The sequence below is a fragment of the Chlamydomonas reinhardtii genome, chromosome 17 (genome assembly GCF_000002595.2).
Source record: "Chlamydomonas reinhardtii strain CC-503 cw92 mt+ chromosome 17, whole genome shotgun sequence".
Lineage (NCBI taxonomy): Eukaryota > Viridiplantae > Chlorophyta > Chlorophyceae > Chlamydomonadales > Chlamydomonadaceae > Chlamydomonas > Chlamydomonas reinhardtii.
In genome coordinates, this window is record NC_057020.1 from 268695 (window position 1) to 291061 (window position 22367).

At 64.9% G+C, this 22367-nt stretch overlaps 3 protein-coding genes across 3 annotated transcripts; 2 read left to right on the forward strand and 1 right to left on the reverse strand.

Annotated features, from left to right (window-relative positions):
- The first annotated feature begins 889 nt into the window (after positions 1-889).
- CHLRE_17g698150v5 (uncharacterized protein) lies at positions 890-7671 on the forward strand. The gene is made up of 5 exons (XM_043071858.1): positions 890-1421; positions 1803-1900; positions 2264-3301; positions 3588-4635; positions 5042-7671. The coding sequence occupies exons 1-5, from the start codon at positions 1194-1196 to the stop codon at positions 5201-5203; spliced, it is 2574 nt and encodes an 857-aa protein (XP_042914317.1). The 5' UTR covers positions 890-1193; the 3' UTR covers positions 5204-7671.
- A 48-nt stretch (positions 7672-7719) lies between these two features.
- CHLRE_17g698200v5 (uncharacterized protein) lies at positions 7720-11051 on the forward strand. The gene is made up of 7 exons (XM_043071859.1): positions 7720-7948; positions 8022-8093; positions 8306-8404; positions 8792-8862; positions 9094-9298; positions 9575-9707; positions 10068-11051. The coding sequence occupies exons 1-7, from the start codon at positions 7925-7927 to the stop codon at positions 10232-10234; spliced, it is 771 nt and encodes a 256-aa protein (XP_042914318.1). The 5' UTR covers positions 7720-7924; the 3' UTR covers positions 10235-11051.
- A 323-nt stretch (positions 11052-11374) lies between these two features.
- CHLRE_17g698233v5 (uncharacterized protein) lies at positions 11375-22239 on the reverse strand. The gene is made up of 11 exons (XM_043071860.1): positions 21986-22239; positions 20844-20975; positions 19674-19722; positions 19173-19315; positions 18527-18666; positions 17269-17477; positions 16294-16965; positions 15541-15857; positions 15124-15219; positions 14639-14745; positions 11375-14235 (listed from the first exon to the last, which is right to left on the reverse strand). Exons 1-11 carry the CDS (start codon positions 21986-21988, stop codon positions 13317-13319), a joined length of 2787 nt encoding a protein of 928 aa, XP_042914319.1. The 5' UTR covers positions 21989-22239; the 3' UTR covers positions 11375-13316.
- Between the last annotated feature and the right edge of the window lie 128 nt (positions 22240-22367).

The following is a 22367-nucleotide window of genomic DNA, read 5'->3' on the forward strand; positions in this document are numbered from 1 at the left end:
TGCAGGTGCCCTTGATGAGCAAGCCCAGCAGCAGGAGCCATGCCCGCCCGAGCACCCGCCACGCGCCTGTCGGGCTGTCGGCCTGCGGCCTGCGGCGTGCCGTGCCGGCCCCAGCCGATGAACCAACACTGCCCGAGAGGCCAGCAGCAGGCGGCCTGTGTGCAGGGGCACTGGGCACGCAGGGAACACACACGCTCACATGTTTGGCCGAACCCTGTCTTCCTGTCACCCCTCCGGAGGGATCCTCACCCTTACACCTGGCTCCCCACATCACCCGTCGATCGACCGTCCTCTGGCTGGTGCGGCCCTCGCATTGTGCTACATTCTCTCTTGCAGCCTTCGCCCTCCGCCTTAAACCAAGCCTTAAAACTTGCCTTCGATGCCCAATAATAACGCTCCAGTCCTAGCACGCTGCCCTATCCATGGGCATGGGCTCGAGGGAACACGCTATTCTGACCTGTTCGGTATTCCTGGCGGGCATGTCCCGAGCTCTGTCCTGAGGGATCTACAGCGGAGTCGAGTCGATACCGTTAGGGCGTACCGTTAAAGCGGCCTTAGCACAAAACCCTGCTGGCAGGGCCCGGCAGTGTAAGCGGCAGCCATAGAATGGTTATCATACATCCTGTGTGTTTGAGTCTTCGTAGTGCTAGTTGTAGTTGTGGCCTGCGTGCGTTTGGACAGCACCACTGCGGATCTACCTATTGCGCGTGCGCGTTGTGGCCACCGACTGTCACTACTATATATAATCCATTAATCTAGAGGCTTTCAAAAGATAAGGTGCCGGGTGGCCATAATTGCGACAGTAGCCGCAGTGCACGAAGCGCCTGCATGCACAGTCCGTAGGACTGCAGTATCAGGCTTTTGGCTAGGTCATATTGTATATAAAATAGATTAGGAACGTGCTACCTTGTGCTATGCGCGCCTCTTAGTGCGAGGCTCCAGCTATGTCGGGTGGCGATTTCCACTTGCTTGCTTTGCCTGTAGAGCTACAGCTCAGATGCCTCTCATTTGCCAGCCTGCGCGATATCTGCAGCGCCTGTTCTTGTTGCTTCGCGCTTCGCGCAGTGCGCAGCAGCGCGCTGGCTTCCCACATAACGGCTGCATATCCTTGTTATGAGCCTGCAATATCGCGGGGCTTGGACTCGACTATGGGTCGGGCCCAGCCCCAGTGCGGCGCCATCTTAGCGCCATCGATGACGCCGACGTCGATTTCGACTTCCCGCGAGGAGGCTTGGTGCGCGGCGTCAACTTCTTTCAGATATCACACCGCGCAGATACACACGCTGCGTTTGTGGGAGGCCGCGCTTGTGCACGCCACAGTGCCGGTGTTTCCTCCGCCTCGCACCTGCGCCACCCGCGGCCCGGCCGCCCCGGTGATGCAACCTCGACACCGGGCCATCTTGGTCGAGTGGCTAGTGGAGGTGAGCGGGCAGGAACGGGGCGCCTGGTCCACCAACGACCCTTTCCCCCCTCGACCCTTTCCCCCCTCGACCGAGACCGCCTCCCAGAGCCGGGCACCGAGTGCCCCCTTCCCTCACGCCAAGGCGGCCCCCTCCGGCCTGACCTAGCCAATGGCCCACAGACCGCCATAACGTGGCCTGCCTTTGTTGCTCGTCCCCTCGTCCCCATGCCCAGCCCCTTGCCTTGAACCCCCGCCCGTTCGCTCCCCTTATCGTCCCCTCCTCCTTCCCCCTTGCTTCGCAATGTTGACATGGGTTCCACTGCTGCCTACTCCTGCCCCCCTCCCCTCCCCTCCCTCTCCCCCTACCCCTCCCCCTCTTGCTCCCTCCCCCAAACGACAGCTGTCGCTGGTGTGGGGCCTGCCGGCGGCGGCGCCCTTCCGCGCGGTGCGCTACCTCGACACCTTCCTGGCCGCTGTGCCGCTGGACACGCTGAGGCTGTGAGTTGGGGGGAGAGGTGGGGGACACAGGCGAGGGCCATTGCCGGTACTCATTAGGAGCCATAAGCCCGCGAAAACCTGGTGCCTTGGGGTTGACTCGAGGGCGAGGGGTGTAGATACCAGTTCAAGTTAAACCGAACCCAATGCAAGAGAGCGAGGAGGGGTTGGGGCTCCAAACCAACCTTTGCAAGGCGCTTTGCGAAGGCCTTATGGTCAGGGTCCCCGCGAGGTAGCAGCGGCGAAGCGGCTTGACGTGGTGATGCGGCCCCAAGCCCACATCCCCTGGTCTGATTCTTAGGTCTTATCCCTCCCCCTCCCTCGTCGCCGTTGGTGTTGTTGTCCCCCCCCGCCCTACACACACAGGCTGCAACTGGTGGGGGTGGTGTGTTTGCGGGTGGCCATGCGGCAGGCCGCGCAGGAGGAGCAGCAGGCCGCGGCGGCGTTGGCTGCACAGGCGGTGGCGACAGCGCTGACAGGGGCCGCCCACGCCGCTGCAGCTGCAGCGGCCGCGCCGCCTGCCGCTGCCCAGGCCAATGCGACGGCGCTCAGGACGGCAGCGGCGCCGCCGCCGGCTGAGGCGGCGGCGCCCGCGCCCGAGGCGGAGGCGGCCGAGGCGGCGACGGAGGCGGAGGATGACCCGCTTGGTGCTGCGCGGTTCGCGGACATTTGCGCCGGCGCCTACAGCTGCGGGCAGGTGGAGCAAATGACCACCTGTGTGGCAGCCGCACTGACGCAGGAGATGATGGCGGCGCCAACCGCCTGGCAGTTGGTCGAGGACATGATCCGCCAGGCGACGGCGGCGGTTGGTGCCGAAGCCACGGCAGCGGCGGTCGAGGCGGCGGCGGTGGCGGCGGCGGTGGCTTCGCCCCCGCTGCCAAGAGCGACCGCTGTCGAGCTATCGCCGCCGCCACTTGCGCAGTCGCCCCCTGTGCTGACGGCGGCGAGGGCGGTGGCAGGCGCCGCCGCCGCCACGCCCGCTCCTGACGCGAACTCCGTCTCGGCGGCGGCCGCGATGAGCGCGGCGGCGCCAGGCGCCGGCTTCGGCAGTGGGTTTCCATCTATCGATTGCAGCCGCACCCATGCTGCCGCCGCCGCCGCCACTACCACTGCCGGCAGTTCTGCCGCCGCCGCCGCCGCCGCCTCGCCGCGCTCCGACAGCGGCGAGTGGCCCAAGCTGCCAGCGGCGGGCGGTGCGGCGGGGCTGGCGACGGCAATGCCTGCGGCCCCGGCGCCTGCGGCGCTGGCTTCTGTGGTGGCGGCGGCCGGCGGCGGCTTTGGCGGCGTTATGCCAGCGGGCGCTGAGCGAGGTGCCCGCGGCGGCGGCACCTGCGCCACCGTGGCGGCAGTGGCGGGCGGGGCCCTGCCGCGATGGGCGGTGCAGCCAGTGACGGAGCTCAGTCGGTGAGGCGTGCGGATACGTTATCGTGACGTGTATTGTCGTGTCGTATCGTACCATGCCGCGTCGTATTCTGGCCCTGACAATCAAGTTTGCCGTACGCAGTACTGCTGCACCTTCCCAAGGGCGCGCCTGCCTGTGTAAAAACACAGCCCGCCTTGTTTACCCCCCTCCTTGCAGTTGCCTCCGCCTGTCTTGCTTGCTACAGTACCTGCTGGTACGCCGGTCCAGCTTACACTCGCTCCCCCCTCCCTCCGCCCCCCTCCCTCCGCTCCTCCCCTCCCCCTGCAGCTTCCTGCTGCACCTGTCGCTCATGTGCCCCATCTGCTGCGCCGCGCCGCCCGGCCACGTGGCGGCGGCGGCGCTGGCGGCGGCGCTGGAGGCCCTCGGCCTGCCGCATTGGCCGCAGCCGCTAGCCCACTGCGTGCCGCTAACGCTGCTGCCGCCGGCGCCGACTCCGGGCGCCGCCGCCGCTGCCGCCGCCGCTGGCGCCGGCGCATCAGGTAGCAATGCGACTGGTGCTACTGACGCCGTTAGTGGTGGCGGTGGCGGTGGCGGTGGTGTTGGCGGCTCGCCGCGTGCTGGGGGAGCCTGGAGCTGCCGCCTCCGCCACCGAACCGCCGCCGCCGCGCCCGCTGCGCCGCACCTGGCCGCACACGCGCCCGCAGCCGCCGCGGCCGCGGCGCGACACGGCTCCCCACACAACCCACAGCAGCAGCAGCCAGGCTCCAACACGAACACCAAGCGGACTTCCAGCGATACCCTGCAGGCTCAGGTGCCGGCACGGCCGCAGCTCCCGGCCGGCCTGACCCCGGAGGAGGACGTGGCCCGGCTGGCGGGGCTGCTGGTGGCGGCGGCGGCGGAGGCGGCGGCGCCCAACCTGAGGCGCGAGTGGCTGCGTGCGGTGGGGCGCCTGGGCTGGGAGCACGAGCAGGAGCAGGCCGCAGCGGAGCGGGCAGCGGAGCCAGGCCCCGCCGCGGCTCCGGTGGCGGCGACGGAGGCGGCGGAGGCGGTTGCAACGGCGGCGGCGGCGCAACCTCCAGTTAGCAAGCCCACTGCTGAGGCCGCTGCTACTCGGGGCGGTGGTGAAGGTGCGGGTAGCAGCAGTGGCAGCAGCGCCGCCGCGGCCACCGCCAGCCCGCCAGCCGCTTCAAGCGCCGCGGCTTCCTCTGTTGCTGCCGCGACTGCTACTGCCGCTACAGCCTCGGCCGTGGGTACCTCTACAGCTGCAGCCGGGGCTGTGGCTGTAGCCGCTGCACCCACCACGGCAGTAGCCACTGGCGCCGTGTCGCTGCCGGCTGCCGCCGCTGGCTCTGCGGCGGCGCCTGTGAGAGACAGGGTAAGTCGCTGCGTGGATTGGCAGCTACTGTGCTATGGCCTATGGGGACACTCAGTGCGTGCGTGGGAAGTCACAAGGGAAACGGGATCCATGCTGTGCATGAGGAGGCGCAAGTATACAGCGGGCCGCGCTGTATGCGTGTGTGTGTAGGGCCACGCAAATGCGCGCGTGCACCCCATGTGGTGCTGTGCTGTTGGAGAGAAGTCCACACGTGTACGTGCGCATGGCCCCGGTTTCAGTCCGGTGTGCGCCGCTGCACGTCGTCATCCGAGAACCATTCCCTGGAACTGTGCCATCCTGTGCCGCGCCTGCAACTGCAACGGTTTGGTCAGGACTGCCAACCCCTTGCCTCACACGCGTGTGCCCGTGTTCCGCGTGTGCCTGTGTTCTTTGGCGTGTGGCACAGGTTCGCGACATGTGGCGTGTGTTAAAGACAGCAGTGCGACACGAAGGCGGCGGCGGCGTTGCCTCGCTGCCCGCCAGCCTCGCCGCTCTGCATTCCGCGGCAGCTGTCGCCGCCGCAGCTGCTGCTGCGACTGTGGTGCGCGCGGGGACTCCTGTGCCATGAGGCAAGGGGCTTGACCGCTTTGCAACAGCTACAAGGCAAACACCGAGGTGCAACCTTCATGCATGTATGCTATTGGGGCAAATCATCTTTCTTAATTGTGGGATACGTGCAAACATGTTGGGCTCCAGATTATCAATGCGAAACTAAATTGTAATTGTCGTGCGCTGTTGTGGCCTTGTGGGACTGGCTCGAATGACATATTTATCGCGGGGGGGGAGTTGCAGCGGCACCCCAGCAGGCGCTGAGGGGCGGGTGGCTTCCCCGCCGGCGACAGCAGGCAGGCAGCTGCACGAGGCAGCTTGCCGGGGCCTCGTTCTCGGCGCGGCTGCTTTGACGCACGTGTGGTGCACATGGCATACGGTACACAAGACGGCGGGTTATGCATGTATGCACGCGGTTCGATGGGGCGTTTGTATGTTGGGTCGGTATCCTATCCGGTGTGTTTGTGTAGGTGTGTGTATGTCTGTGTTTAAAGAGCACAAGGAAAGCATTGCGTGTGTGTGTTTCGGAAGCACAAGGGGGTCCTGATTGTGTGCAGCGTGCACAAATATGTGCGTGCGCTTGGTAACAGGGGAAGGCGGTCGACACGTGCTTACGGGGAATGCGCGCGCACGCAGCGTAATCAGCCTGTTGCGGCGTGGCGCACCGGCCTACTGTGAGGGCAAGATGAATGACGGCGACGTGTATGCCGGCAGTGTCGTGCCACACAGCACACACGTGTTTGGTGTGAATGTGTATGTGTGTACCTCACTCGTATGTGACCCGTACGTGACTCGTATGTGACCCGTACCTTATGTCCTTTTTGTCATCCTAGTGCTGCATGGTGCAAGTTGTGTGGGGCGCACTGCAGCAGTACCTATCGCCAACTCCGTCACGGGGCTGTCCGCTGACGCACGCGCCTGGGAGGTGAGGTGGTCATAGTTTTGCAACCTTTGGCCTCAGAGGGTAGGCGTGGTGGTGAATCAGACCACGAATTCCCGCCGGGTGGGGGCCCACCTCTCATGTTGTTGGGCGCTTGTCAACGAGCACTCCGTGTTTTTTATCCTGGCTGGCTCGAGGCTGGGTTGTGGACGCGCATCGGCGCAAGGCGCATTAGTAGGCGAGAGAGGCAGGCCTCTGCCGGCAGGTGGCTGACGTAGAATGGATAGACAATGAATCATCAGCCCTTGTGACCAGGGGAGAGAGGTAGAGAGCAATGAAGCACACGTGCATAAGCACACAGGCCACACAGGTGGTGAGCTAGGCATGTGGGTGCATGCGCGAAGGGGAGCACGGCTGTGCGCTGGCGTCAGTGACGAGGGATGCCAATGCCGGTGTTGTCTCAGTGCGTGCACATCCTTGGTGCAAAGGCTTCAGACAATGGGGGTGCGGATTTGTGGCCAAATCTAATTCCATATCCACACATAAGAAGAAGTGAGGGCAAGGCATTTATTACATGAGTACCCTCAAGTACGTACTGTGGGATTATCTGTTGTTGCGGCGCAGCCAGTGGAGGGGCTGTGCAGGGGCGGTGCGGGCCCAGCAGTGTCAGCGGGGCCATGGGGCAGGGTGCGACCCCCCGCGGCGGCATGCTATGGTGGGGAGGCGGCGGCAGTGGCGCCGCTGCTGCCCGGGGGCCTAGGTGGCCCTGGGGACCCAGCCGGAGGGCGCCCAGCCAGCGAGAGGGCCCAGTCAGGCCCCAGGCCCTTGGAAGCGATGTGCGGGCCTGTCGCCTTCGTTTTGTGTGCTTTTGTGGGTGTGTGGCACGGGCTGCAGTGAGTTGGCAACGCGCCGTTGAATGTACTAGCAGTGGTGTGGTCCTGCAAGGGCGTGCATGGACAAGAACCTAGCGGTGTGTGTGTGGGGGGGGGGGGGTGCCGCGGCTGCTGCTGCGGGTCTGGGCGTTCTATGCTGCCCCCAGCCGGCCAGCCGCGCGCAAACATGTGTGTTGCAGCGAGAAGGGCAGAGCAGGGCAGTGGCAGATGCGGGGACCAAGGGCAGGCGCGGGACCGCATAGGAGCGGAGTGCATTGGTGCATGGGAAAGCGCGTTGTTGGGGATTACGCGACTGCTGGGCATCGCGCGGGCGGTCCTGTAGCAGCCGACTCGCGCGTGTAGTCATGCAACGGCATGGACGGTGAGGACGTATGTGGATGTAGGCCGTGTAGCGAGGTGCAGCATAGGCATCTCTGCAAAACAGGAACCGCGACTTGGATAAGTGTACTAGTACACTTGTCACGTCTAGAGCAGTTTCGTTGAGAGCAGGGGTCCGCCAGGTAGGTTTGGTTGGAGCAGGTCCTGGGCAATGGGGTGGGCGCGGACAGAGGCGCCTGAGAGGCAGGATATGACGCTGATTCGCTGAAGCCTGGCGCAGAGGTGCCGGCAGCGGTAGGGGCAGATGTATGAGGGAGGCTTGCTGGTACTGACCACAGCACGCGTCGCAATGGGCGCAGCACAATGTCGACTTGCATGCACGCTGTACGTGTATCAGCGATTAATGTAATATGACAGGACCATTTTGCACACAATAGGATAACCTATCCGCAAGATACTGACGCGACACCGCAACTTCAGAGTTCAAACCCTGCTTCAGCAAATCAGTCTGCTCATTCCACCAACCATCAGGCGCTTATGCTTTAGCTATTAAACTTTTGTTCATCTGTCCAGGGCAGCCTAGCGCAGAAGGATGGCAACGGAGGCAGTATCTGCTCAGCCTGTTCAGAATGCGATTGGTGGCCTCGTTATGCGAGAAAATGGACTTATAACGGTAAGGTGGTTGCTGGGGACAACGTGCAATTACTTGGTTACAGCTTAGCCGACCACACCGTTTTCGCTCGCAGAGCCTGTCGACGGTGACCAGCAGCATCTCGACGGCTGCAGACTACCTGACGGTGCTAGGAGACACGGAAAAGGTAGATGCGGGCCTTGTAAAGCGAGCTGCGCGCCAGCTGTCGCGGTCCTCGGTCCCAGCGTGCCAGTGCCTGACCCGCGCGCTTAGCAGTTAGCACACCCCGACAGCGCGCACACCCGGGTCCAAGCACCCCCGCGAACATTTCATAGCTCAGCGGGCCGACGCATGTAGTAATGAAGCGGGGGCTGCTGAATCCGGCCGCGCCGCTTACAGGTGGCTGCATACAAGGAGCTGATGCTGAGCCTGGGCAAGCTGACGCATGAGATCAAGACACACCAGGACGCACTGAGGGAGCTGGGGACCAGCTACCAGGTGCGTGTGTTGACGCGGCAGCAGGAGGAGGAAGAGGAGGAGGACGAGGAGGAGGGAATGCACTCCTCACCATACCAAGGAAGGAGCGCGAGATGGCTGGGCACAGTGCACAGGCCACGACGAGCCGATCCATATAGCAGCAGGGGGGGCTGACACACGGGTTGGGGTTGTGCAATGTGCCGTCGGGCAGGGGCAGACCCCAGCTGGCATCACACGGCCGCTGGGCTGTAAAAGCTGCTATAATATGCTGCAGACTCACATCTATCTCGTCTCATTGTATCCGGGGGCGCAAAGGAAATGAAACCCCGGCACACACCACGCCCGCCCTCGCCCCCGCACGCTCCCGCACGCCGCCCACCACCCGCCCACCGCCGCCCGCGCCTGCAGGCCTCCGCTGAGCCCACCGACTTCCGCGCGGTGCTGGACGCGGCCCTGGCCGACCGCCTGAAGCGGCAGCCGTGAGTGGTGGGGCGCGGGGCAGTGGGTGGGGTGGGGGATGCAGCTGCCGCGCCACGGGTCACGGGGCCGCGGCCGGAGCACGAGCTGATGCCGGGGCTGGAGGTGGGCACTGGATGGCGGTGTGTCGTCGTGTATCTGTGTGCGCCGGACCCGCATTCACACGTGCCCTTCTCCTCACCGAGCCCCTCGCATCCGCCCGCCTGCATCCCTCCACGGCCCCGCACTCGCAGCTACGAGCCGCGCTCGGACGCGGCCATGCGGGAGTTCGTGACGGGGCTGGGCGAGGACCCGGACGCCGTGCTGGCGGGCGGCGCGGCGGGCGGTGGCGGCGCCGGCGGCCAGGCGGCGGAGGACGAGGATGACGACGTGGTGGAGCAGGGCGCGGGCGGGCGGCGCAACTGGACCAACACCACCTGCCCGCTCAGCCTGAAGAACGTGAGCGAGGGAGAGGGAGAGGGCGCAGCGCCGTGTGTGTGTTGGAGACCAGAAACGAGATCCGCGTATGTTTGTACGAGTGTTAAAGAGCACAAGGAAAAGATTGCGTTTGTACATGTGTGTGTACGTGTGTATTTACGAGTATGTGTTCAGCTGCATGCATGTGTGTGTGTGGGCGTTCCAAGAAGAACGACACATGCTGTAAATATTAATTAGAGAGCGCAATGAGACACGTGTGTTCCGTGGTGTGGTGCACACGTCCCGCTGCACACCCAGGTGCTGGACCTGGATCACCCGGTGCGCGACCCGGTGGGCTACGTGTTCGACCGCGAGGCGGTGACCGACTGGCTGCGGCGCACGCGGCGGCCGGGCCTGGCGCCGGCGCAGATGCAGGCGCACCCGGTGGCGGGTGAGGAGGGAGGGAGCGGGGCTAGGGGGAGGGGGTGGGAGGGGGGCGCCGTGCCGGCGTGGTCGCGTTGCTCGGCGAGAGGGCGAGGCGGGGTCTGGGGAGGAATCGGGGAGGGGGGGCCAAGGGCAGGCGCGGATGGTGGAAGAGAGGGATGGGGCTGTTGTACATGTTTGGTGTTCTGCCTGTCAACACAGCTGCTCCAGTGGCCCAGCTTGAACCCACCTCAACTTCCCCGTCGCTCCGCCCCACGTCCCATCTGCCACCCCATTAATCACCCCTTTCTCCACATGAACGGCTACCCCACCCCGAAACCTTCCCCCGCTTCTTCTAAATATGTCATGAATGTAATCCCCCTCTCAGGCTGCAGCCACTTCCTGCGCGAGGAGCAGCTGGTGCCGGCGGCGGAGGTGGTGCGCGAGCAGCGGCGGCGGCGGCTGCAGCAGCTGATGGGTGGCGGCGCGGGCGGGGCGGGCGGCGCCGGCGCGGGGGTGGCGGGCGAGGGCGAGGACGACATCATTGATGTGTGAGGTGGTGCGGTGCAGAGCGTGTGTGGGGGGGGCGGGAGGTGCTGACTGCTGCGGCAGGCAATAGGGAAGGATGGAGGAAGGGAAGGGGCGGGGCGAGTAGGGGGCTGCAGGCGAGCGTGGTGTAGGCCAGTCGTATCCGCCTTGTGTGAGATGAGCAGCTGCCGCAGGCCACAGGTCGGGCTGGGGGTGTGTGGCTGCCGCTGCGGCGCTGGCTGCGTTGACTGCTGTCCACACAGTTGTGGCAATGGGGGTGTAGCGACAGGCGCGCGGCCGTGCCGCTGGCTGCCAGGTCCGGAGCAGGTCGGCGTCAGAGGGACGCATGGTGAGTGCGGCAAGCCAAGGTCCGTGCGGGGATACCACAGTGGGGTGGAGGCCGCCGCCCACGCAGCAGGCGCAACCGCGGCGCATCATGAGGGGCTGTCCGTTCGGGGCGGCGGCGGCTCATTGGCGCAGTGGCGGAGCGGGTTGTGCCGCCGCATTGCCGCAGACGGTCTTGTGGACGCGGACGGCTGGAACTGTGATGCTTCCGGTATTTGCGGTGTGGTGTGATTTGCTACTGATGCGTAACGGCGCTCGCAAGGGTTGGCTAGGTGATGTGTGGGTGAGTGCAGGAGCTCATAACAGCTGTCTTTGCCAAGAGTCGCATGCTGCCTGCTGTGTGCTCATGTGTGAGAGCACCTGCAGCGGCGCGTTGTGGAGGTTGAGGTGCCGGGGTGCCTCGTGGGTGCGCACGTGCGTGTGTCATCGTGCATACAACGCACTGAGTTGCGCTCTTCCACACCACCGAAAGCATGAAGCCGGGTGCAACCAGTAGCGCCACGGCACACCCGTCGCCCGGCATTGTCCCCTTGGCTCCGCCACCCGTCCCATTCGAGTTGCACAAGCACGCGCGCCCCGGTGACGATGCATCCCAGCGTTGTATTGCTGAGGGAGTCAGCACTAATGGGGGCCGGAGGAGCAACCTCCGCCGCAGCTGAGGCCCCCTGCCATGGGGTTCCCTGTTCCATATCCGCGCGTGCATGGCAAAACGACGAGCCACGTCGGGGCGTCGGCGGCTGGCCCCCGCCTCCGCCCCTCGGATGCAGCGGTAGCCCCCAGGCTGCAAGGCGAGCAAGCCCGCGACTGTGCGGCCGGCAGGGTTGTGCATTAAATTTACACACACTGACTCACACACGCACCCTTTCTCCTGGAAGGAGGGCGACTTGCTTCCGGGGCATTGCTCCCATGCCATCCCCGCTGCCACACCGCTCTGGTTAACTCCCGCACACTCACACCGCCAACCATCCCCTTCCGCCCCCTACCCTAACCGGCTCAAACCAACCGACTAACAACTGCTGTGCCAACAGCAACGCCCCCAAGCCAACAGCATTCCGCGCAGCCTCCCGCCACGACCGCTCGCACGCGTGTCCTCCTCCCCTCCACCGCCTCTCCCTAACCCGCATACGCTACTGTATATCAGTTCCTAGTGCCTCGGGCCTACGCGCGCCTACACGTCAACAGCAAAGTGCAACAGCAGATCAGGAGGCGTGTCGGCGGCCGTTCTCCTTCGCGGTGACCCGACGCGCGCATCCATCATTCCATCCTCCACGGTTCGCCACCGGGATTGAGTTCCACAACAGTAAGTACGGGCCATGTGTTTGTGTGTGTGTGTGCCCATGCCCCAGTGCTGCGCTTCGCCTGCGGGCCGTCGCTGCCACGGGCCGGACAACAGGTGCACGGCCGCTAGTTCACACATACACACACACACACACACACACACACACACACCTTGCCCGCGCATCTGCAGGCAGGCAGGCAGGCGGCACCTCAAACCGTGTGTAAAACGCCCGTGTATCAGCTCAAGCCCTGTGACACGTGTGTGCGATGCAAGAGCCGCCCCGCCACATTGCTCAGGGCGGGGCCAGGTACCGGCAGCGGCAGCGGCAGCGCCCACCGGCCCGTCACTAGGACCACGCACTTAAGGGCCTCACGCCACCGCATCCGCCGGCCTGGCCCTCGCCCTAATATGAGGGCGGTGTGGCGGCTGCTGCAAGCGTCGCGGCGCCGTCAGTGCGGCGGCACCACCCATGGCACATTGGCATCGCACCTTAATGTCATGAGAAGCAAACATACAAACCCAGTGAGGTGTGCATAACTCATTGCCAGGGCGTTTCTGCCCTCTCCTCCCTCTAACAAGCGTCCTTCCAAGTCCCATCGACAGCGTTAGTGGTTTGGAAAGCAGTTCCCGAAAACGCAGTCTCCGCCGCCAGCCATAGCAGGTGACACACGCGCGGCCCCAGTGGCCCGTTTAGGAGGCGGCCGCCCTGCAATTATGATCGGCACGGCATGAACACCCGCCCACACGCAATTATGATTGTGATAGCTATGCCACTACATACACCAAATCCAAACAAAGTAGCAACACACGCGGCGTCAGCCATGACGCGAGACCTGGGGCCATGTCGGAGGGCCCACAGCCGCCGTATCGGACGGGGTCCGCACGTGTCCGGCCCCACCCTCTGCCAGTCTTCTTATCCGTCTCAGACTTGCTATCCACATCCCCGAATCTCACATCAATGTACGGTATTGGTACGGTTGTAAATGCAGTACCGGCATATTGACATCGCCGCCCTCTCCCTGCGCCCAGTGCTGCGTGGTGTGGGGTATGTGGCCCTAAGAGCCAGGCACCCCAGCCACACATTAAAAAATACCCCAATTTGCAGCGGCAGAAATCATGACAGGAGTATGGCACATATAAGGTTCAATATCGTGATCAAACAGCCAGGCAGTTGTCGCATTACCGTGGTCGTAAGGAAAGAAACAGCCGCCTTTCGGGCGGTCATCGGCAACCATACCGGACACTTGAATACAAAATGCAGTTTAAATGCTCGTACCGGAGCACCAACCCTACCGTGGTGGCAGGGCACGGAGCTAGCCACGGCTAGGCCGCCGGTCCACAGGGGCCGGGACCGGGCCCAGGCGTGACTGCGGCAGCCGTCGTGTCCAACGGGCTAACGGCTTCACCGCATCCCGCTATTCCGGGTGCGGGTTCGGCGGCGGCACCACCCGAGGCATCAGACTCCGCCGCCGGGCTACCCGGGTGTCAGTGCATGCCGCCGCCGCCATTGGCACCACTCATGTCGGCGCCGCCACCACCACCACCGCTGCCGCCGCCGCCAGCCCTCCCAAGCGCCGCCAGCGCCGCCACCGCATCCTGCTGTGCTGACGACACGCCCAGCAGGCCGCCGCCACCATCTCCACCACCTCCCATGCCGCTCGCGCCTAGCAGCTTGAAGTTGCCCTGGCCGCCGCCGCCGCCACCGACGCCGTCGCCTGCTCCAGCTCCCGTCAGCGCCTCCAGCAAGGAGCCCACCTGCGCACTGCTCAGCCCGCCGCCAAAGCCGCCTGCGCTGCCGCCGCCTCCTCCCCGGCCGCCGCCGCCACCGCCTCCGGACAGCTCGTCCAAAAGCTCGCTCAGCCGCCGACCCGCCAGCAGGCCACCCGGCGCGCCGCCGCCGCCGCCACCTGCACCACCGCCGCCGCCGCCGCCGCCGCCGCCGCCCGGTAGTGACGCCGCCATGGCCGCCGCCACCGCGTCCTGCAGCGACATGCCCTCAGGCAGCCCCAGCCCTGCCAGCCCCTCTGGCCCGCCCAGCCGCTCCACATCGCCACCCACACCTCCAAGCAGCCCGCTGCCGCCGCCGCCGCCGCCCAGGCTGCCCAGCACCGGCAGGCCAGGCAGCACCGGCAACCCACCCAAGCCGCCGGCGCCGCCGCCGCTCAGGCCCCCCAACCCGGCGAGCCCGTCCAGGCCGCCACTGCCGGCGCTGCCAAAGCCGCCGCCGCCGTCGTCGCCGAGCGGGCTGCCGGCGCTGTTGGTGCCGTTGCCGGCGCTGCCGCCGCGTCCGCCCCTGCCGCGGCCGCGCTCCCTGGTGTCCCTGGTGTCCCGCTCATCTCGGTCGTCTGGGTCGGAGCCCACCTGGCCCAGCTTCTTGGCTCGCCGCATGTTGTGCCGCGCCAGCCTGAGCGGTAGGGTGGCGGTGACAGGGTGGTGGCGGTGGTGGTGGTGGTGGTGGCGGTAAGGGGGGGGGACAGTTGGAGGATGGCGGCGATGACTGGGGGGTTAAATGGTCTGGTTCCAGGCATGACGCTCAAACGACGGCGAGAAGAGGGCACCCTGCACTCCGCGCCCTGCCCCCTCTCCAATTCCTACCCCTTGCCCGCCGCGCCCGCCGCGCCGCGCCCTCCCTCCCTCCCTCCCTCCCTCCCTCCCTCCCTCCCTCCCTCCCTCCCTCCCTCCCTCCCTCCCTCCCTCCCTCCCTCGCTCCCTCCCTCCCTCCCTCCCATATTTGATACACACCATCCCATGGATGGCTATCCCCCCCTCCCCCCCTCCCTCCCTCCCTCTCTCCCCGTCCGCCTCACATGGTTCGGCAGCTGCGCCTGCTGCCGTCGAACTCGGCCAGGGGGTGGAAGCGGCCGCACTGCTGGCAGAAGCGCTGGGGCACACCGTCCTTGAGGACGGAGGGAACCTGAAGGGGGGTGGAGGGTGGAGGGGGAGGGTAGAGGGGCACATTCGAAATGCGTGGGTGTGTAGGTGAGGAGGACAGGGAAGACTCATTGTACGAGGGTAATGAGGACATGCAGGTGCAGGTGCAGGTGAGAAGCGTGTTGCAGCAACTCACGCTCCCCACGCAGCACCACGCCCACCTCCCTACCCCTAAACCTCCTCCAGCACTCCTTCCCTCCCCCGCCTACCATGTCCTGAGCTAATCATGAATGTAATCCCCCCGCAACCCGCACATTGGCACTTCCAACTTCGGCGGTTTCCCGCCTCCGTCCCCCACACGCACGGCTTTTGCCCCCCGCCCCCTCCCAGCCCCGCCCGCCCCTTCCCCCCGACTGCTCACCTTGAGGTGGAACTCGCATATCTTGTACCTCAGGTGGTAGTCGCGCAATCCGGTCAGGTCGGCGTAGCAGCCCTCCACGTGGCACACGCCCTTGACCTGAGGGGGAGGGGGAGGGAGGGAGGTTAGGGTGGAGGAGGGAGGGCGAGAGGGGAGGGCGAGATGTGAGGGAGGGAGGGAGGCGTGGGGGGAGCAGGGAGAGGTGTGCGAGAAATGAGTAAGACTGAGGAGGAGGAGGTTCGTGCAGAGGGGGTGTGAGAGGCGTGAGGACAGGGTGTGAGAGATGTGAGGGAAGGGTAGTGGCCAGGAATGCAGGCGGGGGGGCACGAGCATGGGGCGCGCGCCCAGCCACTGGCACGCAGCGACGACGGCTTTCCCCTCGCGCCCTCCCAACACCTACACACCCACACACCCACTCACCCCCGCAGACTTGCGGTCCCGCCCGGAGGACAGCTGCGGCGGCGCCAGATCGCCCAGCCCGCCGCCGCCACCGCCACCGCCTCCCGGCCCTGGCCCTGACAGCAGCCCGCCCCGCCCGCCGCCGCCGGCTGGCCCAATGGCGGGCAGTCCCGGCGTCGCCGACAGCGGCCCTGAGCCGCCGCCGCCGCCGCCGCGGCCGGCCCCCAGCAGTGCAAGCGCCCCGGCGCCGCCGCCGCCGTCGGCGCCGCCGCCGCCCCCCAGCCCAAGGAGGTCCATGTCGCCGTGAAGGCCGCGGGCCGCCAGGGACCCTAGCGTGTCTGCACAGCAGCAGTGCGACACACACACACACACACACACACACACACACACACACACACACACACACACACACACACACACACACACACGTGCGTGGTGTTGTCATTCAGAGTCCAGCAATGCACCGGCACACGCGCTTCCCTCCCTCCGCCTTCCCCACCCCACCCCCCACATGGGAGCCCTTATCGCGGGCCTCCGGGCACACAAACCCTCCCCTTCCCTCCCCTCTCCTCCATTCCCCTCCATTCCCCTCCATTCCCCTCCCCTGCCCTGCCCTCCCCTCCCCTCCCCTCCCCTCCCCTCCCCAATCCCCTCCCCAATCCCCTCCCCAATCCCCTCCCCAATCCCCTCCCCAATCCCCTCCCCAATCCAATCCCCTCCCCAATCCAATCCCCTCCCCAATCCAATCCCCTCCCCTCCCCCTCCTGCACTCACCATGGTCCCAGCCGCTGCCCAGCCCCTCATGCTCGGGCCGCGGCCGCTTGCCGTTCACACCCGTTGACCCACCGCCCAGCCCCACACCGCCACCACCACCACCGCGGCCGCCACCGCCGCCGCCGCCGCCACCCGCGGCCTCCACCGCACTGTTCAACTCCCGCCGCAGCTCAGCAAGCCGGTCGTCACTGCCGCCGCCGCCGCCGCCACCCATCCCGTCCTCGCCGCCGCCGCCGCCGCCCCTTCCATCGTCCATGCCCGCCGCCGCTGCCGCCGCCGCCGCCGTGAGCTGTTGCAGCTGCAGCTGCCCCGCCGCCCCCGGCAGTAGCTGCTGCAGCAGCGGCAGTGACGACAGCGCTATGCCGCCGCCGCCGCCGCCGCCGTCCAGACCCTGCGCCTCCCCTAGCAGCGACAGCTGCCCCCCACCACCACCACCACCACCACCACCACCACCACCTCTGCCGCCGACACCGTTAATGCTGTTAGAGCCACCTCCGCCGCCACCTCCTCCACCTCCGCCATTGCCGTGCCCGCCGCTGCCGCTCGAGTTGTTGCCGTCCGCGCCCTCCCCGCCTCCGCCTCCGCCGCCGCCTCCGCCTCCGCCGCCTCCCAGCTGGGGGCTGCCGGGGCCCTGCCGCGCCATGAAGGTGAACAGCACGTCCGCGCCGATGCCTGCAGCAGCAGGCGGCAGCAGCAGCAGGGGCACGTGCACTTCTGTTGGGCTGACACATGCTGCATGTGACACACCTGGCAGCTGGGCGCCACCTTGTGTGTGTGTGTGTGTGTGTGTGTGTGTGTGTGTGTGTGTGTGTGTGTGTGTGTGTGTGTGTGTGTGTGTGTGTGTGTGTGTGTGTGTGTGATCCATACCGCGCCCCCAGGATCCCATCGCCCAGCCCCCAGCCACCCGCCCCCTGGCACGCCCCATCCGTCACCCATCACGCCCCAAGCACGCCCCACTTCCCACCACCCGCTCACCAATCTGGTCCGCCATCAACGGCAGCAGCTGCAACCGCCCGCCGCCGCCACCTCCCGCCCCGCCGCCGCCGCCGCCTCGCAGCCAGGCCGACGCCACCTGCAGCGCCAGTTGCGGCGGGTGGCGGTGGTTGGCGACGTCGGCGGTGATGGCGGCGGCCGCCTCCAGACCGCAGCTGGTGAACTCCGGACCAGACACCACCTCGGACAGCCTGTGTGCATGTGTGAGAGCGGGGCTTGCAAAGGTTGGCACAGAGAGTGTAGCTAAGTAGACAGCGGGCGTAGGGGTGGGAGCGGGTCGGTGTGTAGGGGCGTGGGGGTGGATGTGTGGAGGAGGGCGTGGGGGGTTACATTCATGATTAATTAAGAAGTGAAGTCGTAGGCAGGTACAGTTGCAGCGTAGACGCGTTGTTACCGATGTCCGTGAAGTCCAGCGGCCAGCTCCAGCGCGTAGACCCGCCGAAGGCTGCTGCTGCTGCTCTCCCATTTTGTCTAAGACTATTCTAAGTAGGTTGATCGTATGGTAGTAACGTCAGTAAGATGATCACGTATAGCTCAGTAGCGCTCGGATGCATATGCGGATGCGAGTGCAACGCGACCGCCGCTGGACTTTCCTATACCCGCCTTGCTTTGTACTCACCTGCGCGCCGCGAGCGCAGGCGCCGCACCGGATACCGCGCCGCGCATGTACAGAGTGGGGCAGAGGCAGGGGGCGGTCAGGCGCGGCGCAAGTATGACGCGAACAATACCCATCCCCGCGCTGCTAGCTACGTGCAATGGAGTGCCGTGCAAGAAGTAGACCTAAAGTATCGTAAGGCTATATAGGCAGCAATCGGGAGGGCGTGGGGGGCGGCGGAGCGGCGGATGACAGCGTGTTCGTGTGCGTCCTACTGTGCATACTCATGTGTTCTGAGGTTGATCGGGCCCTTGAGGCGAAGTACCCACAGCCAAATGCCGGGACTGCCGGGACTGCCAGAACTGCCGGGACTGCATATACATGGGTCGTGGGGCCGCACCCACCACCTACACACATACACACACGCGCCCTCCCACCCACCCCACCTCGCTCTTTTGCATCGGGTTCGGTGCAGTTTGGGCTGCCATCTACAACCCCCTTTTTTAACACACACGCGCTTTCCCTCCCACCCCACTTCGCTCTTTTGCATCGGGTTCGGTGTAGTTTGGGCTGCTATTCACAACCCCACACACATGGCCTCATCCCCCTCTCCACCTCCCCCCCTCCACACATACCCACACCCACCTGCTGCGCACGTATCCCAGGCACAGCTCCACCAGCCTCCGCGTCTTGGCCTCCAGCGCCGCCTGCAGCAGCGGCACCGCGTTGCTGGGGCTGAGCGCCGCGCCCACAAACTCCTCCACAGCAGCGGGCAGGCCGTTCACCTGGCAGCCAGGCAGGGGTAGGGGGTGGTGGTGTGAAGTCCAGCCCAAGCAACACCAAACCAAGCGTGGGGGAGGCAGGCAGACAGGCAGCCAGGCAGGGAGGCAGGGAGGAAGGAGACCGGGAGGAAGGAGAGAAAGGGGGTCTGAGGAGGGAGGCAGGGGCGCGGCGGGTGGGGGAGGACGTTGCTGCTGCACCATCAGACACACACGCTCACACCCATACACATACACACACACGCACACACACACACACACACACGCACACACACAAAGACACACACACACGCACACGCACACACACGCGCAAACACACACACACACACACACACACGCGCGCAAACACACACGCTCACACCCATACACACACACACGCACACACACACACACACACACACACGCATACACACACACACACATACACGCACACACACACACGCAAACACACACGCTCACACCCCATACACACACACATACACACACACACGTACACACACGCACTATCTCACCTCCAGTTTGACTGCTGCGTCGAACACCGCCACGGCGCTGCCCAGCGACAGCGGGCACTCGCCGGTGTAGAAGGCCTCGATCAGGGTGTCCAGCGCCTCGCTGTCCACGCCCTGCACCGGCAGCTTCTGGCCGGTGAAGGAGCCTGGCAGGAGGCGGCGGCGGCGGGGGGGGCCGGGGGGCAGGGGGCTACACTCATGATTAATTAAGAAGTGAAGGCGGGGGGTTACATTCATGATTATTTAAGAAGTGAAGTCGTAGGCAGGTACAGTTGCAGCGTAGGGGGCAGGGCGACGGTTATGTGGAAGTGTGGCCTTAAGGAGGGGATGGCGGTGGATGAAGCTTCGGTGGATGAAGGTTTAGGCCAACCCTCCTCCGCGCTTTGTTGGCTGATTCTGTGTCTTGGTTCCTTTTGGCTTCCTAACACTCGCACACAACTACACACACAATCACACACATACACGCACACACACACACACGCACTCATACACATACACACGCACCTGACTTGAGCACAGTGGCTAGGCGCTTGCTGCACGCCGCCAACACCATCTGAGGGGAGGGGGGGACAGGGGGGCAGGAGGGCAGGAGGGCAGAAGGGGCAGGAGGGGTTCGCCGTCCATGTGGAGAACGGAGTCATGCAGTAGGCGGGCAGCGGCGCAGAGGGGTGCGGCGGAGAGGGCGGTGCGGCATGTGCGGGGCTGTTGACTGGGGGGGTGCCTCGGTGGGTGGATTGAGGTATGGCCAGTGCGCTCGCGATGAGGAGGCGCCGTGGGGTGGGGCGGGGTGGGGCAGGCAAGCCCCCGCCCCTCAGCTCCGCGCCTGCCGCGGTGGCCGGGCCCGGGCGCCCCTCCGCCCCCTTGGTTTCTCCAATCCTCCAAATCCACCCAATCCCACCAGTCCGCTAACATGTGAGTATTCACGCTTTGTCGTGAAAACGGGTGGAAACAGCCCCACGTGCCAGCTCGCTACCTCCCTACCCCACGTCCTGTCGGCCCCTTCACCCCACCCCTCCCCACCGGCCGCCCCCCTCCCATCATCCGCCCCTCGCACCGCCCTGCCAACACCGTCCCCCAGTAGGCATGCTCTATTCCTTTACATCCACGTCGCATGGGCTACTGGTTCAAGCATCGCAAGGCCCACCCCGGCTCACTCCGTCTTCCGTGGACGGCGACCCGCCTCCCCCCCCCCCACACACACACACACGCTCACACCCATACACATACACACACACACACACACACACACACACACACACACACACACACACACACGCACACACACACACACACACGCACACACACACACACGCACACACACACACACACACGCACACACACACACACACACACACACACACACACACACACACACACACGCACACACACACACACACACGCACACACACACACACACACACACACACACACACACACACACACACACACACACACACACACACACACACACACACACACGCACACACACACACACACACGCACACACACACACACGCACACACACACACACACACGCACACACACACACACACACACACACACACACACACACACACACACACACACACACACACACACACACACACACACACACACACACACACACACACACACACACACACACACACACACACACGCCCCTCCGCCCCCCACCTGGTGGCACTTGAGCTGCCTGCCGTCCGGCGCGATGAGTGTGATGTCCGAGTACAGGGGCGCGGCGTGCGGCGAGAAGGAGCGGGCGCCCGTGGCCAGCAGCCGAGCCAGGTCAATGTAGCACTGAGCCGCCTGTGTGTGGGGAGGGGGGCGGGTTGAAGATGCCCATACTGAACCGAACCCTATGCAATACCGCGAGGAGAGCGTGGCTACGCTTTGACAACGGAGTGGGGGACAGGGTGAGGGTATGGGCGGGAGGGTGAGGGGGGTGAGGTGGGGTAGTGTCATATAACCCTGACATCAGTATGTGTGTGTATGTGTGTATGTGTGTGTGTGTGTGTGTGTGTGTGTGTGTGTGTGTGTGTGTGTGTGTGTGTGTGTGTGTGTGTGTGTGTGTGTGTGTGTGCGTGTGTGCGTGTGTGTGTGTGTGTGTGTGTGTGTGTGTGTGTGTGCGTGTGTGTGTGTGTGTGCGTGCGTGCGTGCGTGCGTGCGTGCACGGGCGTGTGCGTGTATGTGTGTGTATTTGCGCCTTGCACGCGCACGTGCGATGACAAGTATAGCGAGGAAGGATGTGTGTGTGTGTGTGTGCGTGTGCCCTGTTCAGGGGGAGGAAGGTCCCAGGTCTCCCGTCCGAGTGGCACGCCAAGCTCGGTGGCTTGAGCGCTGGGCGGGGGTTGCAGTGGGCAGCTTGCGTGCCTCGCTAAGGGAGATTGAACGGTCGAAAGGCACGGCTAAAAATCGTGTTGACCCCTCCGTGGCCTGCCCTCGCCCCTAAACGCGCGCAGTGGGAAGTTTGCGGCGTCGCGACGTGCGTGACTGCCGGCCCGCCGCAGACAGCATTTGGAGCAAGTGCAATGTTCGTCCAGTAAAGTGCTACTATTTTGCTCGCCCCCGGCAGTTTCGTTAGGACCGAGGCCGCGCCATGAAAGGATGAGTCGAATTGTACCGAGCACACGCAGTCACGAGTGACAGCATATCATCGTCACGAAGGACCACTAGGTACAGCGAGAAGAGGCCCGTTGCCTTAGGCATATTAACGCAGGTAACGCGGTGCGCATCGAGTCCTGTACTTGTCCTGTACACGGCGCTAGTCCCACGTCTCGTGATGTTTCAAAACACGCCTACCGAGCTCCAGTCCTCACCATGTCAGAAGCAGCTGCCCCCGCTCGCGCCTCCTCCGTGTGGCCACCGCACTCGGCCCTGGCGTAAGCTCAGAAGTCCGCTGCAAGCTATGCCTCCCGCCTTGCCTTCGTCTTCAATACGTAGCAAAATTCTCACATGACATAGGTGGCACAGCTGTCCAATAGCTCTCTTCACGCAAGATTTGAGTCAACGCGAGTTCGCAGGTACCCTCCTACGCGGAAACATCCTGAACTCGTGCGTAGAACTTTTTACGTGCAAACACTTCATCGCCTAAAGGCAGTAAAAGGGTGAACCCCAACGTGCGAGTCGCCGGCCGGTACGTACGCTGACATCTGCCGTACACCTTCTGTGTTGCGTTCCATGCGCCAAAGCACCCCTTCC

What these genes read in the sequence shown, in the direction of transcription:
- CHLRE_17g698150v5 (XM_043071858.1), top strand. Translation starts at nt 1,194, where the DNA reads ATGACGCCGACGTCGATTTCGACTTCCCGCGAGGAGGCTTGGTGCGCG. An exon ending in TGGTCGAGTGGCTAGTGGAG is followed by an intron (nt 1,422 to 1,802) that starts GTGAGCGGGCAG and finishes CCCAAACGACAG; the next exon opens with CTGTCGCTGGTGTGGGGCCT. An exon ending in CGGCGCCTGTGAGAGACAGG is followed by an intron (nt 4,636 to 5,041) that starts GTAAGTCGCTGC and finishes CGTGTGGCACAG; the next exon opens with GTTCGCGACATGTGGCGTGT.
- CHLRE_17g698200v5 (XM_043071859.1), top strand. Translation starts at nt 7,925, where the DNA reads ATGCGAGAAAATGGACTTATAACG. An exon ending in AGCTGGGGACCAGCTACCAG is followed by an intron (nt 8,405 to 8,791) that starts GTGCGTGTGTTG and finishes CCGCGCCTGCAG; the next exon opens with GCCTCCGCTGAGCCCACCGA. An exon ending in GCAGGCGCACCCGGTGGCGG is followed by an intron (nt 9,708 to 10,067) that starts GTGAGGAGGGAG and finishes TCCCCCTCTCAG; the next exon opens with GCTGCAGCCACTTCCTGCGC.
- CHLRE_17g698233v5 (XM_043071860.1), bottom strand. An exon ending in AGCCACTGTGCTCAAGTCAG is followed by an intron (nt 19,316 to 19,673) that starts GTGCGTGTGTAT and finishes GCCTCCTGCCAG; the next exon opens with GCTCCTTCACCGGCCAGAAG. An exon ending in GGGCAGCGGCTGGGACCATG is followed by an intron (nt 15,858 to 16,293) that starts GTGAGTGCAGGA and finishes GCTGCTGTGCAG; the next exon opens with ACACGCTAGGGTCCCTGGCG.